Source organism: Sinocyclocheilus grahami, unplaced genomic scaffold (genome assembly GCF_001515645.1).
Source record: "Sinocyclocheilus grahami isolate Dianchi unplaced genomic scaffold, SAMN03320097.WGS_v1.1 scaffold476.1, whole genome shotgun sequence".
Taxonomy (NCBI): domain Eukaryota; kingdom Metazoa; phylum Chordata; class Actinopteri; order Cypriniformes; family Cyprinidae; genus Sinocyclocheilus; species Sinocyclocheilus grahami.
This window is the reverse complement of record NW_015505655.1, coordinates 754,741-774,345: the sequence shown is the minus strand read 5'-3', so window position 1 is coordinate 774,345 and position 19,605 is coordinate 754,741. Positions and strand designations below refer to the sequence as shown.

General features: G+C 35.2%; 1 protein-coding gene across 2 annotated transcripts in view; it reads right to left on the bottom strand.

Moving 5' to 3' along the window:
• LOC107553667 (transcription factor AP-4-like) overlaps positions 1-5,346 on the bottom strand; it is a 12,894-nt gene extending 7,548 nt beyond the window's left edge. The window contains exons 1-3 of one of the 2 annotated variants that reach the window (XM_016235956.1): positions 4,961-5,346; positions 1,967-2,132; positions 519-617 (exon numbers count right to left, since the gene is read on the bottom strand). In XM_016235956.1, coding sequence (XP_016091442.1) covers positions 519-617; positions 1,967-2,132; positions 4,961-5,049 — 354 coding nt within the window. In that variant the 5' untranslated portion in view covers positions 5,050-5,346. Of the gene's footprint in view, positions 1-518; positions 618-1,966; positions 2,133-4,716; positions 4,848-4,960 lie in introns of those variants that run through there. The other variant, XM_016235957.1, reaches the window with a different exon arrangement.
• Between the last annotated feature and the right edge of the window lie 14,259 nt (positions 5,347-19,605).

The window sequence follows — 19,605 nt, the reverse complement described above, 5'->3', positions numbered from 1 at the left end:
TTCCTAGCACCTGTCGCTTACTGATTGTTTGGAATTATAAATATGAGCGTAGTTCGTCTGTTAATATCACATGCACTTTTTTGTTTGTTGTTTTTTTTAGTTTGTTACTCAGATGCAGGCAGAGCAAAAAAGTAATAGAGCCGCTCTTTTTAGTGTAGATGCAAGTTGATTTTATCAGATGACTCCTGGTTAACATGTATTAAAAGGGGTCGTGTTTAGTCACTATTTCATGTGGTATTTTTTGACAATATTCACTCATCATGACAGTAAAAGAGGGCATTCTAAGTCAATATACTGCAGTATTTCCTCTCTCAATCAGTAGAAAATATGGTTAACACCCGGTCATGCATGAAAAAAAAATAATACCATCATGTACCGTGAAACTGGTATAATTTTGAAAAATACCGTGATATAAATTTTTGGTCATACCGCCCAGCACTAGTATAAAGATCTCAAATGTTCTCAAAACAGCCATCTGTTATATTGATAAGATATTATATTTCTATGAAGAGCTTCACCTGTATGTAGCGTTTGAGTTGGGTGTTTTGTTGTAGCAGCCGTGTCTTCTCCTGCTCCAGAGAAAAGATGTATTCAGCCGTCTGCTGTAAGATGGCAGCCTGTGAGAGAAAAAGATCACGTTACATCCCTCTGAATGTACTGGCATGATGTACCACAGTGATGTTGAACATCTTATGTGACAGATGCTGTAAGTACATTACCACTTATAAGTTTGGGGTCAGGAGGACCTTTTTTTTTTTTTTAAATAAATGAGTTGTTTTATTCAACAAGGATGGATTCATTTGGTCAAAAGTGACTAATAAATGCTGTCTTTTTCAAATAAATGCTGTTCTTTTGAACTTTCTATTCGGCAAAACCTCAGTTTCCACAACAATATTAATCAGCACGACTGTTTTCAACACGGATAATAATGTTTCTTGAGCAGCAGATCAGCATATTATACTGATTTCTGAAGGATCATGTGACACTGAAGACTGCAGTAATGATGCTGAAAATTCAGCTTTGATCACAGGAATAAATTACATTTGATAATATATTCAAATAGAAACAAGTTTTTTTAATTGTAATAATATTTCACAATATTACTGTATTTTACTGCATTTTTGATCAAAATTGTTGTAGCCTTGATGACCAGAAGAGACGTCTTTCAAGAACAATTGTTTACAAATCTTACCAAAACCAAACTTTTGAATGGTAGTTTAACTTAAGTATAGCATATGGTAACAACGGTGAGAAATTAAAAGAGAATGAATCAGATTTCATTTAAACCTAAAGCAAACAATTAACATATGAATTTTGTGGTGGCATCTACACTTGCATAAAATCTATATCTAAAGGAATAGTTCACCCAAAAAACGAATACTGTACATACACGCCCTCGCAAATCTGTTTAACCTTCAGCAGATGTTAAAAGCGTTCATGCAGATTTTTCCAATGCAACAAAAGCAGACGTGAAGATTAGCAATGAATAATGGCTTATATTTCAGTCTGTTTCTCACATAAAAAAAACAACTATCACATAGGTTTAAAAGACTCTAATATGGAGCATATATATACATTCACTGAAAATCTTGACATCCGCACTAGTGATACATCCATAGGAGTAGGATCTAAAGGAATAGTTCACCCAAAAAACGAATACTGTACATACACGCCCTCGCAAATCTGTTTAACCTTCAGCAGATGTTAAAAGCGTTCATGCAGATTTTTCCAATGCAACAAAAGCAGACGTGAAGATTAGCAATGAATAATGGCTTATATTTCAGTCTGTTTCTCACATAAAAAAAACTATCACATAGGTTTAAAAGACTCTAATATGGACCATATATATATATATATATATTCACTGAAAATCTTGACATCCGCACTACTGATACATCCCTTTCCATGAATCAGTTGATCTGGTTCTCAACACTTGGTTTCCACTCTTTCTGTTTGTCTGACTCACCTTGCTTAGCTTTTCTCCGTCACTATGCGGGATGAGTGTTTTCAGAGACTGGAAGCCAGCGTTGATGCTCTGCATGCGCCGGCGCTCATTACTGTTGGCGATCTCCCGCCGAATACGCCGCTCCTGGTCCCGCGCCGTCTCTGGCGTGAGGGGAATGTTTGCTAAGCTGTGAAGAGGAGATATTACTGCGCTTTAGTGAAGTTTAATTTTAAATGTATAATAATTACATTTAACCTCTCAATTAATATGAGGTCATAAAGCAGTATGCATGATAACCACACACTTAAATTGCAAGAAAACAGATTAAAATAGTACATAAACATGGTACAACCCTGATAATACTGGTATTACAGTTTATGGTCCTTTTTGTGAAGAACACTTGACAAAATGTTTGGTTTTGGACAAAGTGTCTTGCATTTAAACAGTGAGATTCCAAAAAAAAGTTGAATAATGCGAAATGAATCCTTTTTGAAAATGATAACAACTAAAAAAAAAAGCTATTTTTCCTTTTGCTTACATCTCTAAAACAGGATGCAACCTTGAGAGAGAGAAACATCAGAGTGCGAAGTAGAACATTTTGACTTTCCTGAATGCTCATTCAAGCCCATTGTCTCTAAATTCGAGCCCCTGGACATCTCTGCCTCGCACGATCACATGCATGCTTTGGCCGAGGAAATCAAACCCTAATTGAACTTCCTCCCTGTCTGGGCATCTCACGGGGTATCTCTGGAAAGCCTCTCTTATCAGCAGTGCCTCAGCTGCATGAGGACAAACACGGGGAACAATTGTGAGGGGAGCGAGAGAGGTTTCCCTGCTCGCCTACTTGCGTCCAAGCGGCTCTAAACCCAGCAAACAGATCCAGTGCCAAAATCACAACTAGAGCCAACTGTGGAACCAGAGATACGCTCAGATCAGCCGTTTCCAGCCATATGCATTGAATATGACCCAGCTTCTTTTATGCATGAAAATAAAATGGTCAAATGAGTGTTCAAATTTCAGCATGGGGTGAGAGACTTTGCTTGTGTGTAACTAAAGCTGCCTTAAAAAAATAAAAAATATAATATTTAAAATAGTAAATAGTACTACATATGTTTTATATTAAATATGAATGAACCCATAACAAATTTTAAATAAATAATTTCTTAATTTAAAATATTATTTTAAAACAATAATAATTTTTAAATAATATACAAATAATAATAGTAATGTTTTAATAATAATAATAATTAAACGATAAGAATAAAAGTAATATTTAATTACACTAATAACAACAATAACAATAAAAATAACACATAAAAAATAATGTTCTAATAATAATAATAATAATTTTAACTAATTAGACGGATTCAAGTTGACAACAGGCCAAAGTACAAGCTTGTAATGATATGACAAGACTGATAAAATATTACTGAGCACTGGTCATATGCCTGAGTGATTTTACTCAAAAAACATGAATTAAATTAACTGCTATAAAAATAATAATAATAATTAGCATCCTTTAGTTTAAACTGGACTTTAATAACTATATTAAATCTATAAGAGAAGGAAGAATTGCCTTTGCTTTCTGCATTTTCAAAACACTGGCAACCTACTCAAAAAACATGAATTAAATTAACTGCTATAAAAATAATAATAATAATAATTTGCATCCTTTAGTTTAAACTGGACTTTAATAACTATATTAAATCTATAAGAGAAGGAAGAATTGCCTTTGCTTTCTGCATTTTCAAAACACTGGCAACTTAAATCTTGGTTTTATCCTAAAAGGAAAAACAGAATAAATATATATAAATATATATAACGTACCAAAACAACGTGCTACCTTGGTGTTTTATAAAATTGTAAAACCATGTTATTCGACGTTCTTTAGAGTACTTCAACTGATACACTGAAGAACCATGGTATAACCTGTAAATCTGCAAAGTGTCCATAGTGGGAATAACAGCACACCATAACTTGAAACCAGACGCATCATTTGTATGCGATTTACTTTGGGCGAAAACTACAATTCCCAGAACAACCTGCGCTAATCGGCTCACTGGCCCCGCCCCCTTTCTGAGAATGGATCGCAGACGCATTGACGGGGCCTTCCTTCAACGGCATACACACCCCCTTATTAAAATAACACTAGTTATTATTTTACCAACCATTAAAAAACTCATATTCCATTCACAATGGGCCGAAACTGTAATATCGAGCGAGATAATCAACACGCTCGCTGGGCTAAATAAAAAGCACCGTGTTCACGGGTGATACGGTCCGCCATTACAACAATGCGCCTCTCGCGTTTCCTCCGTCCATGCGGCAGCACCGACGCAGTCCAAATATCATCTGATCTCTCTCCCGCAGCACGCGCGGCGAGATTTCTCGCGCTTAACGCCCATTTCAGCCTCATATATCGGGGGGACTCGTGTGCAAAGGTAGTCAGGAGACTTTTAATAGTTGATTGCGATGAGAAACAGACGACGCCAAATGCACGAGCCACAAGCATGGCCGCACTGCCCACAATAACTTGAGCCCCGAAAACACGCGAACTTCAGCCCAAACACACTTCTAACCAACAAACCCCTCTATATAGTGACACATTTACTGGTGGGACGAAATACGCACGGTTTGTGATATTAAATACACGCGAGAGACCAGCAGCGTGGTGTGTGTGTGTGTGTGTGCGCGCATGCAACCACGTGGTTTGTGTTTGTTAGACACAAAATGCATCGATTTCGCGGAGATATTTCATAGGTTACACTGACCTGACAAGCCAAGGGGCTTCCATAGACCCCCGCGAGATGTTTTAAATGTAGAAAACCGAGTCTCGCATGGGATCCGTCCTGTCTCAAGCCACTGGATAAGCGCATGTACACAATAACACAGAAATCCCGCACGCACGTTAACGCTACTCCAGTAGTAGCGCTCGCTGCTGCTGCTGCTGCTGGCGCGCGATGAAAGAATCGCGAACATATGCGTGCGCATTTGTTAAAAGAGGGTCTCACGTACCTGCACAAGCCCCCTATGACTTCTTTCTCAGTTTTCCTGAAATGTTGCAAGGAGGGCACCTTCTGAGCTGGCACCATGAAATACTCCATGCTTCCCCGCTTCTCTCCAGCCCTGGCTCCTCGATTCTTCTTGTACTTTATCGGTTTAAAAACAAACTCTTTCTGATTTAAGAAGCAGTCCTGTGCGTGTCCTGCTGATTTCGGGCATGAGCGTTGAGTTGTAAGGTTGCTCTACTCTTCCAGCTGATGGGGTTCCCTCGTAGTGTGTGTGGAGCTCGCGCTCGCGCTCGTTCCCTCCCTCCTTCTGCATGTGTGTGTTTGCAGCTGATCGGATGTCTTTCAAGGCGGGAAACAGCTGGTAGGAATCACACACAGCGCTGCACTACCAAAAAGCCTCCTTCCGCCGAGCAGGACTTGCATGTAAACAAAGGAGTATTGCAACAGCATCCGACCATCGACCGTGTTCTCCTAACATCAGTTTCATTCAGATTGCATGACAGAAAGGCTCTTGTAATGGATGCATTTAAATATCTAACACACCGTGCAGATCCTAAATGCACTGGATGCGTTAAATATAGTGTTTTTATATATTGCACTTAAATAGCTATATCGTTGTTTCACGACTCATGCACCTAAATATAAATGAAAGCATAATGCATATCTTAATAAAACATTGATCTAGATCTAATATGGTCCGTGCGTGTCCATTTAGAAGAATCAGAATCAGAAAGAGCTTTATTGCCAAGTATGTTTGCACATGCAAGGAATTTGTTATAGGGTCACAAGCTTCCAGTACACGGAGACAACAACAACACACAGATAAAACAAATAAGATGTGAATAAAATACACATGCATAAATATAAACCACAAAAAAAGAATAAATTGTATGTACAGGTGTGCTATAGATAGAATAGGAATACAATAAAATCAAGTTGTAGGGCTGTACTAGGATTTAGGGCGATAAATAAGTATAAGGTTATTGCACAATTGCATTTAATTTAGTAAGCTCTTTTTTTTAAGCATGAACCTAAATATAAATAAATGCACGTGTATTAAAATATGAATCTCTGAGTGTTGCATATTAATATAATTCAGATCAAGATCTGTTAAAATGATGTTAGTTTTACATTTTTTTTTAAAGATCATTAATTATTAATGATTGAGCTAGATCAGTGCATTCAAACGGGTTATATTATAGCCTAGCTTTTATTTATTGCTCTTGTTCGAGCAATAATATCGAATTAAACTGTTAAAACGATGCAGGTTATATTTTTGTAAGCTAGCTTTTATTTATAGATTTTTTTTTTTTTAAAGCACTACTCATATATTTACGGGTTACCATATATGTCAAATATCAGCGCTCAGAGCAATGCATATCTTCAAATCTTCTGTCTAGATTATTTGATTAATAAGCGCGCGTTTCACTTTAAAGCGAATACGTTAAAAATCAATGCGCGATATGATTCGTAATGAATTATTATATCGCTCTAGGTCTGTTATGCTGCTTAGTGAATGTAAATAGGCTCTTTTTCTTTGAGTAGTCTGGGGGGTGAAACATGCGGGATCAGCTGACAGGCTGGCAGGGCTTTACAACAACACCACCAACCGGAGGAGGAAGAGAGAGGGCTGACACTCAAACACCATTTTGGGTGCATTAAAGTTGTAGTTGTAGGAGGAGGAACAGGAGTCACCTAATCGCATGCTCGAAGCACAAATCACACACACAGACAAAATGGGAGCGGTCATGAAGAACCCGGAAATGTGTGTTCACGGTGACTCCACCACACGCTGAGGGCGAGAACATGCGAGGGCCACGGGCTGCGGGCTGTGAGATACCAACACAAGCTCATGGAGGAAATGACACTGTTTAGACATGTCAAGTTCTGCATAACTACCTGGAAAATACTGTGTTTCCAATAAAGCCAAAGAAATGCATTTCAAAATGTTACATGAAATATATCCTGTAAACTCTAATATTTCTAAATATCTGGACATTGACAGTTCATGTGCTTTTTGTAAGCAATCAGAAGAGACATTTGCACATTTGTTTTATGATTGCCCAATATCCAAGCAATTTTGGGTCTGACCTTGGCTCCTATATATTCGACTGGCCATTCTTTCAGTCTAAAAGACATTCTTTTTGATTATATCGATGATAAAAAATAGACCCCTAGGGTATATTGTTAACTTCTTTATTTTATATGGCACATTCTTTATTCATAAACAAAAGTTTGCAAATAATATTCCATCCTATCCCCATTTTAAAACTGAATTAATATCACTTCTTAATTCTCTTACACTGTAAAAAAAAATTCCGTAAAATTTACGGTAAAAAAACGGCAGCGGTGGTTGCCGGAGTTTTATCGTAAAAAATACGGTAGCAACGTTTTAGGTTTTTACGGTTTTAACTTAAATTTACAGTTAAATAATGTAATTTCATTAACTGATATAATGTTAATATACCAACCTACTGAAGTACTGAAATCTGTTTTGTACCTTTGTAATACACTGATAACCACCAAATGCAGGAGGTGATGAGAAAGTCACATGATGAACCAAAGCCCATCACAAGCAGCTTTTAAATAATAACATATATAGAAGGTGCACAGTGTCATTCACACAAACACCAAACACCATCATGGTAACACACATGAAACTGAAATAATGCAATAAACATTCATTGTACATGTAACACACAACCCTAATATACAAAACTGATAAGAAAAAACTAAGAAGAAACATAGTTATTTCAACAAAAAAACATCAAATTTGAAATGTAATGCAGGGAATTCTGGGAATGTCAATTTACGGTTATTCACTGTAAATTATACAGTATTTTTCACTTCCAAAAATGGTATACTACCGTAAAATTTATGTCCAATGCATGTAATGTACAATACAGTTTTTCACCGTATATAGTAGGGGAATTTACCGTTAACCATTTAACAGGTTTTTACTGTAGCATTTTTACAGTCTTTTACCGTTAAATTCACGGTCATTTTTTACAGTGTAGTTATATAAATAACAAAAAAATCACAAAGATTTATCAAATATTATGAAGAAATATACATGTATTTAAAAGCTTTCACTGTATATTGATGTTTGTATGTTATTGTTTCAGTAGCGGTAATGTATGCATTCTTGTGTCTCCTTGTCATCTTTTGTTTTTCATTGTTTTTTTGTATAACATTTTTGTTTTATTACGTGTATTTGTATGTAATTCCTTGACAAAATGAAAAATAAAAAGTTCTGCATAACTGTTTCTGTGAAGCTGCTTTGAAACAGTCTGTATAGCGCTATACAAATACATTTGAACTGAATGGAATTAATGTCCACTTTGAATATGTTTTATATAAAATATGATAAAAAAAATTATACATTATTTTCTTCATAAGATAGTAAAATAATATTTAGTATCATAATACAATGATGCAATCAAAATATATTTTTATAATATATATGTTTTTATTCAAATTTCTAATAATAATTATATAGTGCAAGACCTGTCAACATCCGGATATCAAAATACGGGAGACCGTGGTGGGGCGGAGTCAGAAGTATAAATTATTATATTATTATTAATTTATTATATCAATTTAAACAATTATATTCATTTACTAACATGTAAATATATCCTACTACTTGTTTCACTTCTGTTTCAGTCTTTATAACCATTTCTTACTATGTGTAGCTAAGTAAGTTGTTGTTATTTTAGCATGTGTGTTTGGCTCAGTGTTATTTTTTTAGGATTACTGATAAACTAATGTAGTTAGATTTGTATTTGTTATTTATTTGAATTTTAGTTAAATTATGTCTGAATTTATTATGTCTGTATAGGTCTTTTATTACGTTTTAGTTTGATTTAATTTGAGTTATTTTAATACTTCAACAAACTAAATGGAAATGAAATAATATAGATATATATTGAATTTATAAATGTGTATGTATATATATATATATATGTATGTGTGTGTGTATGGCTGTACATACACATATATGTAGTTGTTTTTTTGGTGTTATGTTAGAATCATTATTATACTCATACCTTTTGTTCTTTAATATTTTGAATTGTTTTTAGCTTTATTTTTTGTTTTTCATTTAAACGTTAAGTTTTTGTCATTTGTCATTTTTATTTAATTTCTTTATTTTTAAAATGTGTATAAGTAGTATTTGTAAAGTTTTAGCTTTTAGTTTTGGGTCTGTTTTTAGTTGTTTTAATACCACAATTGATTGCTTCTGTTATCCTCATTTGTAAGTCGCTTTTTTATAAAAGTGTCTGCTAAATGACTAAATAAAAATAAAAATCTTAGCGTAGGCTTTATCTTTAGAGTTTTGTAATTCATTATCTTCTTGTCGATCCACCGGTTCACAACTGCTTGTTTTCTGCGTAAAAATAAGGGTCGTTTTTGTTTTTGGTCTACTCTAAACATAGAGAGTAAGGGTTCATTGAAAAATACAAATTCATGCTCTGCCAGCAGGTGGCGCTTTTCGCCAGGAATATAGCCGTTTCCCCGGTAACCGCAGTAAGCAAAGCAGTGCTGCAGCTGACTTGCAGCGTTCATTTTTAATCAATTAAACCATAGCCTTTTGAAGTGTAAGCTATATCTCAATTTACATTGTTTTTTTCACCGGAGCACCACCTGAGTATTCTTCTCCCATTTCTACCAGCCTCCCGCAGTACTACCTGCGCAGATATCAATAGCATCACTGGGTTGTAGGTTGCCAAGTTGAGGGGATAAATCGGTTGAAATTTATATGTGTCGATTGTGTGAGAAGGATGCGTTTCATACAAGATCTGGCAACAACCTGTGAATTTGTTGACGTGATTATTCGTATAATGAGGTGGGCCATACAAATTACGGGAGTTTACCGGAAGCGAATGTAGCAAACATACACTGTAAAAAATGACCGTGAATTTAACGGTAAAAGACTGTAAAAATGCTACAGTAAAATCCTGTTAAACCGTTAACGTTAAATTCCCCTACTATATACGGTGAAAAACTGTATTGGACATTAAATGTATTGGACATTCATTTTACGGTAGTATACCGTTTTTGGAAGTGAAAAAGACCGTATAATTTACAGTGAATAACCGTAAATTGACATTCCCAGATTTCCCTGCGTTACATTTCAAATTTTATGTTTTTTTGTTGAAATAACTATGTTTCTTCTTATCAGTTTTGTATATTAGGGTTGTGTGTTACACCTAATGTTGTTAAATTGATGTTTATTGCATTATTTCAGTTTCATGTGTGTTACCATGATGGTGTTTGGTGTTTGTGTGAATGACACTGTGAACCTTCTATATATGTTATTATTTAAAAGCTGCTTGTGATGGGCTTTGGTTCATCATTTGACTTTCTCATCACCACCTTCGTTTGGTGGTTATCAGTGTATTACAAAGGTACAAAACAGATTTCAGTACTTCAGTAGGTTGGTATATTAACATTATATCAGTTAATGAAATTACGGTATTTAACTGTAGATTTAAGTTAAAACTGTAAAACCTAAAACGTTGCTACCGTATTTTTTACGGTAAAATTCTGGCAACCACCGTTGCCGTTTTTTTACCGTAAATTTTACGGAATTTTTTTTTACAGTGATAATACGACAAGTGGGATTTTTTTATAGAAAGATAAAAAATACGCGAGAAATACGGGAGAAATATTTAAACGGGATGATAGTGGGGTAGAATGGTAAAATACGAGAGAATCCCGGGAAAAACGGGAGGGTTGACAGGTATGTATTGCTGTTACAAATTCTACAACTAGAATTGATTTATTACCAACAATTAATTTATTACCAACTGCTAGACTGATTTCAAGGGGTTCAATGCAGATGTTATGCAGAATTATTCCCCAAAACAATATATATATAAGATTGGGATTGTTTTGGGGAATAATTTTGCATAAAATCTGCATTGAACCCCGTGAAATCAGTCTAGCAGTTGGTAATATGGGATTTTTTTATAGAAAGATAAAAAATACGCGAGAAATACGGGAGAAATATTTAAACGGGATGATAGTGGGGTAGAATGGTAAAATACGAGAGAATCCCGGGAAAAACGGGAGGGTTGACAGGTATGTATTGCTGTTACAAATTCTACAACTAGAATTGATTTATTACCAACAATTAATTTATTACCAACTGCTAGACTGATTTCAAGGGGTTCAATGCAGATGTTATGCAGAATTATTCCCCAAAACAATATATATATAAGATTGGGATTGTTTTGGGGAATAATTTTGATTTCAGTCTAGCAGTTGGTAATAAATGAATATAAAGGAGAAAGACATACATCATATGATATAAATAATGCCAGAAATGTAAATAATAATAAATATATTGAACAATAGATATCTGCAGAGTTTAACCATTTATTTATTTGGGGAAAAAGGCAATAAATTAACATTTAATACATTAAAACTGCTGCTAATGCAGAAGTATAATCATACTTAAGATAATGATTACTGCAAAATTAGATCTTTTGTTACAGGTTTTTATTAGCCTACGAGCTGGGTGGATTACACTCTTAAAAATAAAGGTGCTTCACGATGCCATAGAAGAACCTTTTTGTCTAAATGGTTCCATAAAGAACCTTTAACATCTGAAGAACCTTTCTGTTTGACAAAAGGTTCTTTGTGGTGAAAGAAGGTTCTTCAGATTATAAAAAGCTAAAAAAGAGATGGTTCTTTAAAGAACCTTTGACTGAATGGTTCTTTGTGGAACTAAAAATGGTTCTTCTATGGCATCGCTTGAAGAACCTTTTGAAGCACCTTTATTTTTAAGAGTGTACTTACAAATTGTAATCCGTTACTGACTCCAAATTACATGACAAAAACTAGTTCGTAACATAATCCATTACATTACACATATTAGGTAATATAATCTACTTTTTGATTAGGATACTTTTAGATTACTTTTGACTTGTTTATCACATTGATTTAAATATAGGATAATCTTAAAGGATATAAAAATGCAAATAAAAAGAAAATATATTCCATTTGTTGTTATTAACAACATAAAGTGCATTAAGCATTACGTCAATGTTTCCCAAACTTGGGTTCGAGAGTTTAATGAAAAACGAATAATAATCATCAAAATTTAAATTTAAATAAATAATTTTAAAATAACATCCATCAAAATAAAACACTGACTAAAAATTTTTTATATTTGATTTGTTTAACTGCATGTCATGTGACCATTAACTAAGAGAACCGTGAACATGCAAATGTGTTACTTAATTATTAACTTATTGCCTTAAAATGGGGGTGCATCAAGTAAATATATATTAGGTGAAAGTGCATTACATGTTATTAAAGAATCCTGCGTTACATTTCAAATTTTATGTTTTTTTGTTGAAATAACTATGTTTCTTCTTATCAGTTTTGTATATTAGGGTTGTGTGTTACACCTAATGTTGTTAAATTGATGTTTATTGCATTATTTCAGTTTCATGTGTGTTACCATGATGGTGTTTGGTGTTTGTGTGAATGACACTGTGAACCTTCTATATATGTTATTATTTAAAAGCTGCTTGTGATGGGCTTTGGTTCATCATTTGACTTTCTCATCACCACCTTCGTTTGGTGGTTATCAGTGTATTACAAAGGTACAAAACAGATTTCAGTACTTCAGTAGGTTGGTATATTAACATTATATCAGTTAATGAAATTACGGTATTTAACTGTAGATTTAAGTTAAAACTGTAAAACCTAAAACGTTGCTACCGTATTTTTTACGGTAAAATTCCGGCAACCACCGTTGCCGTTTTTTTACCGTAAATTTTACGGAATTTTTTTTTACAGTGATAATACGACAAGTGGGATTTTTTTATAGAAAGATAAAAAATACGCGAGAAATACGGGAGAAATATTTAAACGGGATGATAGTGGGGTAGAATGGTAAAATACGAGAGAATCCCGGGAAAAACGGGAGGGTTGACAGGTATGTATTGCTGTTACAAATTCTACAACTAGAATTGATTTATTACCAACAATTAATTTATTACCAACTGCTAGACTGATTTCAAGGGGTTCAATGCAGATGTTATGCAGAATTATTCCCCAAAACAATATATATATAAGATTGGGATTGTTTTGGGGAATAATTTTGATTTCAGTCTAGCAGTTGGTAATAAATGAATATAAAGGAGAAAGACATACATCATATGATATAAATAATGCCAGAAATGTAAATAATAATAAATATATTGAACAATAGATATCTGCAGAGTTTAACCATTTATTTATTTGGGGAAAAAGGCAATAAATTAACATTTAATACATTAAAACTGCTGCTAATGCAGAAGTATAATCATACTTAAGATAATGATTACTGCAAAATTAGATCTTTTGTTACAGGTTTTTATTAGCCTACGAGCTGGGTGGATTACACTCTTAAAAATAAAGGTGCTTCACGATGCCATAGAAGAACCTTTTTGTCTAAATGGTTCCATAAAGAACCTTTAACATCTGAAGAACCTTTCTGTTTGACAAAAGGTTCTTTGTGGTGAAAGAAGGTTCTTCAGATTATAAAAAGCTAAAAAAGAGATGGTTCTTTAAAGAACCTTTGACTGAATGCTTCTTTGTGGAACTAAAAATGGTTCTTCTATGGCATCGCTTGAAGAACCTTTTGAAGCACCTTTATTTTTAAGAGTGTACTTACAAATTGTAATCCGTTACTGACTCCAAATTACATGACAAAAACTAGTTCGTAACATAATCCATTACATTACACATATTAGGTAATATAATCTACTTTTTGATTAGGATACTTTTAGATTACTTTTGACTTGTTTATCACATTGATTTAAATATAGGATAATCTTAAAGGATATAAAAATGCAAATAAAAAGAAAATATATTCCATTTGTTGTTATTAACAACATAAAGTGCATTAAGCATTACGTCAATGTTTCCCAAACTTGGGTTCGAGAGTTTAATGAAAAACGAATAATAATCATCAAAATTTAAATTTAAATAAATAATTTTAAAATAACATCCATCAAAATAAAACACTGACTAAAAATTTTTTATATTTGATTTGTTTAACTGCATGTCATGTGACCATTAACTAAGAGAACCGTGAACATGCAAATGTGTTACTTAATTATTAACTTATTGCCTTAAAATGGGGGTGCATCAAGTAAATATATATTAGGTGAAAGTGCATTACATGTTATTAAAGAATAACGTGAATTTGTGCATGTTAATGTGTTTGACAGACAAAAGTCTTCCAAAGACATAGTAATACATGATTAAATAACACACTGAGTGATAATTCAAAATAAAAATGAATGTCTTCATCAGTAGTTGATGCAATGTTGAAATGCTGAGAAAACACTTCTGATTTTTGTAAATCCAGTGGTCAAATGCTGCATGGCGTCTCAATATTCTGTGTAATTATAGCCACCTGATTAATGGTCTTTATGTGAATGTCCACAAAACTGGCAAAGTGGCAGGCTATTTTAGAAAGGAACATTTAAAAGATGAAAATAAATAATTGATTTGCTATTGTGTGAATAACATGCAATCATGTAATCAATGAAAAAGTAACTGTAGTCTGATTATGAGTATTTTAAAATGTAATTTAATCTAATTACAAGTATTACATTTTTGGAATCTGATTACGTAATCCAGATTACATGTAATCTGTTACCAGCTCTACCTCATAGGCTCAACTATAATATACATTTGTCCGTATTAGTTTTGCTTTCAGTCCATTTCTCTGATTCCACAGAAACAGCATCCTCTATTTATCATCAATATATGCTTAAAATGGACAATTCTCATATGTACACATAATACTATTTTACTGATTTTTTCTCTCTGTCCTCATGCTGAGTATCAGTGCAGTTTTGGGCAGCTGCCATCTAGTGGTCACCCAGTTCAGCTCTGCCACACACACACAGATTCTGGGGACGTCTACAGCTCAGGAGATAAGAAGGAAATGTAAATATTTTAAAATAGCAAGGGTAAAATAAAGTAAAGGTGTGTTAGAATCTGATGTCATGTTATTCTAATATCAGACTCTTAGTAAAATCAAACTTTAATGAGCCTGGAAACTGAACATCATCATACAGATCAGCTCAACAAAATGTATACAAGTACGGCAAATTAAATCTATGTTATGATATAACGTTCAAGTCATTGTCTAATTACATTTACAAAAAAAGTTCCAGTGACCAGCCACCACAAAAGCTTTCAGCTGAAATCAAGCAAAAACTCATATTTACCTGCGAGATGAAACCTCAGCAAGTGAAACCAGACACAAACACAATCTTCATGTGTTTCTTAAAACGATGTACAAACACTGTAAAACGTGCAAACATAAAGTTGTTTATTGCCGTTGAGTCCTCCCTTCACCGTATGCTCTCATCCAGCTGTGCGTGCTGGCGCGCGAAACCGGCAGCTCTGCGATAGGACCGCCTGTTTCACGAAGTGCTCAGAGACATACTGGAAAGAAAGGCTTCTGGCTCACATATGAAGTGAAGCTCCGTAAGCTAAAGCAGAGCTGAACGTTGCAGAAATCTGAGATCTTGGCACGCCGAGGCTTTGGCGTACTTTTGTGAGGGGTCTGGCCTGTGAATATACCGCTTGTTCCTCTCGATGCTCAGAATGGTTTGCCAAATATGACCCACCCTGAAGCACTTCTGTGAATTCATGCCCATTACGCTCTCTAATGCTCAGTGAGTAAAGAGGGGCCCCGGCCTGGTCTTTACTCAAACGTGGGGCCAAACAGAGAGAATACGCGAGGCTTAGGACACGTTTTTATGTGTGCAGGCTGCAAGGCCTAAACACAACATTTGACAAAAGACCAAAAGGAGTGCTTGGTTTGGTTAGCGTTTGAAGATGTTTGGGAGAGTTGTACCCATGAATCGGTGGAACGCCAGCTCCATGATCAAACGCTGGGTCTATAAAACTCCAAAAAAGCTCCATAAAATTGGTGCACTATATGCAAAACCTCAAGACAACTTTGTGTGAGAAATAGGCCGATATTTAAAAGCATAGTTCACACACACACAAAAATTATTTCATAATTTACTCATTCTCAAGTTGTTCCAAACACGTATTACTTTTTCTTTCTTCTGTGGAACACAAAAGAAGATATTTTGGAAAATGCTTTAGCCTTTTTTTGTTCACACTTATAAAAATAAATGTTTTTTTATTGGCATCTATCTAACATTCGTGGAATCTTTCCATTGGTCAGAAGTTTCTTTATAGTAGAAAAAGGTTCTTTGGATAATTCAAATGTTCTTCAAACAAAGAAAGAAATGTTTTTTTAAAGAGCTGGATCCTCTATGACAACACTGCTTTTGGTTCCTTTATTTTTAAGAGTGCATACAATAAAAGTCAATAGAGTCCAATGGGTTCCAGGTCATACAGGTTTGGAATGACATAAGGGTAAATGATGACAGAATTTTCATTTTCCGTCACACATTTCATTGACACAATCAAAAAGTGTCATGCCAGATTGGAAGTCAATAATGAGACACTTGAGAACCAGAAACACTATTGATGTCAAACTTGGTGCACACACACTCTTAAAAATAAAAAGCTGTTTAATTGGCATGGATGGTTCCATGAAGACATTTTAGCATCCACATTCTTATTAAAAATAAAGGTTCCAAAATGTGCAATGTGTGTTTTTTGCAGCAATGCCATGGAAGAACCATTTTGGGTCCCCTAAATAAACTTTCAGTGAAATGTTTTTGAAAATAACCCTTTTTTTATAGTGTAAAGAGCATTTTAATTATCTTAAGAACTTTTTTCCACTATAAAGAACCTTCTGTGGAATGGAAAGGTTTGCATTGAGATGCGCCTAAAGTGACCCGAACTGGCCAGATGTCATTCCTTGGTGAAATCCACGCCTTTAAACTGACAGAAAGCAGTGCGTGTATGTGCACAGCTTTCTGCCTTATGCCGCTGTGCAAACATCTCATATTATTGCCGTTGAGTCCTCCCTTCACCGTATGCTCTCCTCCAGCTGTGCGTGCTGGCGCGCGAAACCGGCAGCTCTGCGATAGGACCGCCTGTTTCACGAAGTGCTCAGAGACATACTGGAAAGAAAGGCTTCTGGCTCACATATGAAGTGAAGCTCCGTAAGCTAAAGCAGAGCTGAACGTTGCAGAAATCTGAGATCTTGGCACGCCGAGGCTTTGGCGTACTTTTGTGAGGGGTCTGGCCTGTGAATATACCGCTTGTTCCTCTCGATGCTCAGAATGGTTTGCCAAATATGACCCACCCTGAAGCACTTCTGTGAATTCATGCCCATTACGCTCTCTAATGCTCAGTGAGTAAAGAGGGGCCCCGGCCTGGTCTTTACTCAAACGTGGGGCCAAACAGAGAGAATACGCGAGGCTTAGGACACGTTTTTATGTGTGCAGGCTGCAAGGCCTAAACACAACATTTGACAAAAGACCAAAAGGAGTGCTTGGTTTGGTTAGCGTTTGAAGATGTTTGGGAGAGTTGTACCCATGAATCGGTGGAACGCCAGCTCCATGATCAAACGCTGGGTCTATAAAACTCCAAAAAAGCTCCATAAAATTGGTGCACTATATGCAAAACCTCAAGACAACTTTGTGTGAGAAATAGGCCGATATTTAAAAGCATAGTTCACACACACACAAAAATTATTTCATAATTTACTCATTCTCAAGTTGTTCCAAACACGTATTACTTTTTCTTTCTTCTGTGGAACACAAAAGAAGATATTTTGGAAAATGCTTTAGCCTTTTTTTGTTCACACTTATAAAAATAAATGTTTTTTTATTGGCATCTATCTAACATTCGTGGAATCTTTCCATTGGTCAGAAGTTTCTTTATAGTAGAAAAAGGTTCTTTGGATAATTCAAATGTTCTTCAAACAAAGAAAGAAATGTTTTTTTAAAGAGCTGGATCCTCTATGACAACACTGCTTTTGGTTCCTTTATTTTTAAGAGTGCATACAATAAAAGTCAATAGAGTCCAATGGGTTCCAGGTCATACAGGTTTGGAATGACATAAGGGTAAATGATGACAGAATTTTCATTTTCCGTCACACATTTCATTGACACAATCAAAAAGTGTCATGCCAGATTGGAAGTCAATAATGAGACACTTGAGAACCAGAAACACTATTGATGTCAAACTTGGTGCACACACACTCTTAAAAATGAAAAGCTGTTTAATTGGCATGGATGGTTCCATGAAGACATTTTAGCATCCACATTCTTATTAAAAATAAAGGTTCCAAAATGTGCAATGTGTGTTTTTTGCAGCAATGCCATGGAAGAACCATTTTGGGTCCCCTAAATAAACTTTCAGTGAAATGTTTTTGAAAATAACCCTTTTTTTATAGTGTAAAGAGCATTTTAATTATCTTAAGAACTTTTTTCCACTATAAAGAACCTTCTGTGGAATGGAAAGGTTTCATGGGTGTTAAAGGTTCTTCATGGAACCATCAATGCCAATAAAGAACTTCTATATATGGAACCATTCCATTTCACAAAAGGTTCACTCTAAAAATGCTGGGTTGTTTCAACCCAACTTTGGGTCAAATATGGACAAACCCAACCGCTGGGTTAAATTTTTACATTACATTTTTAACCCAAAAGTTGGGTTAGTCCATATTTGACCCAAAGTTGGGTTGAAACAACCCAGCATTTTTTAGAGTGTTCCTTATAATTGGAAAAAAGGTTCTTTGAGGAACCCAAAATAGTTCTTCTATGGCATCACTGTGAAAACCACCTTTTGGAATTTTTGAGTGTCAATCAGATTCAACTTAAATTGATCTGTTCAGTCTGTTCCTCACACAAAGTTATGACTTGAAATATAATGCACAAGCATTTTTCAGACTTTCACCATTACGATGAATAGAACTATTGATAACATCTTCTGAAAACAGATTTGTAAAGACGTGAGTAAATAATGGCAGAATTTAAATTTGAGTGAACTGTTACTTTTTATTTGTGCCATTTTCTGTTCGTAATTGCTAGTCTGCGCACCAAAAGTGCATTCTTGGGTGTCTCTGTTGGTTGTTAAATATCTAGTAGTACCAAGTAATTTGCTTTATGGTTTTTTTGTGAAGCCACAATTAAACAACCCTTAAGGTATTTAGAGGCTGCAACCCATACAGGGCATTCAGCCTTCGCACTGACACCCGTGATACTCCAACGTGGGCTAGATTTACAACCTCATGAGGGTTCGGCAATGGAATCGAGAGTATTGACAATATGAGATGGTCTCGGTGATGGGAATTTCAGACGGCCTTCTGCATTACTTCAGGACAGGGACAGCTGACATCCTCTTGGAATAAATGTTTAGCATTTGCTAAAAGGTGGGAGGAGGGTCTGGGGAGGTCAGTTCGGCTGGGAATTTAACAAAGACTGGAGGAAGAGTCCTGGAACGTGGAATTCCACACTGAAACGATCAGAGATTACCATACAGGGCATTCAGCCTTCGCACTGACACCCGTGATACTCCAACGTGGGCTAGATTTACAACCTCATGAGGGTTCGGCAATGGAATCGAGAGTATTGACAATATGAGATGGTCTCGGTGATGGGAATTTCAGACGGCCTTCTGCATTACTTCAGGACAGGGACAGCTGACATCCTCTTGGAATAAATGTTTAGCATTTGCTAAAAGGTGGGAGGAGGGTCT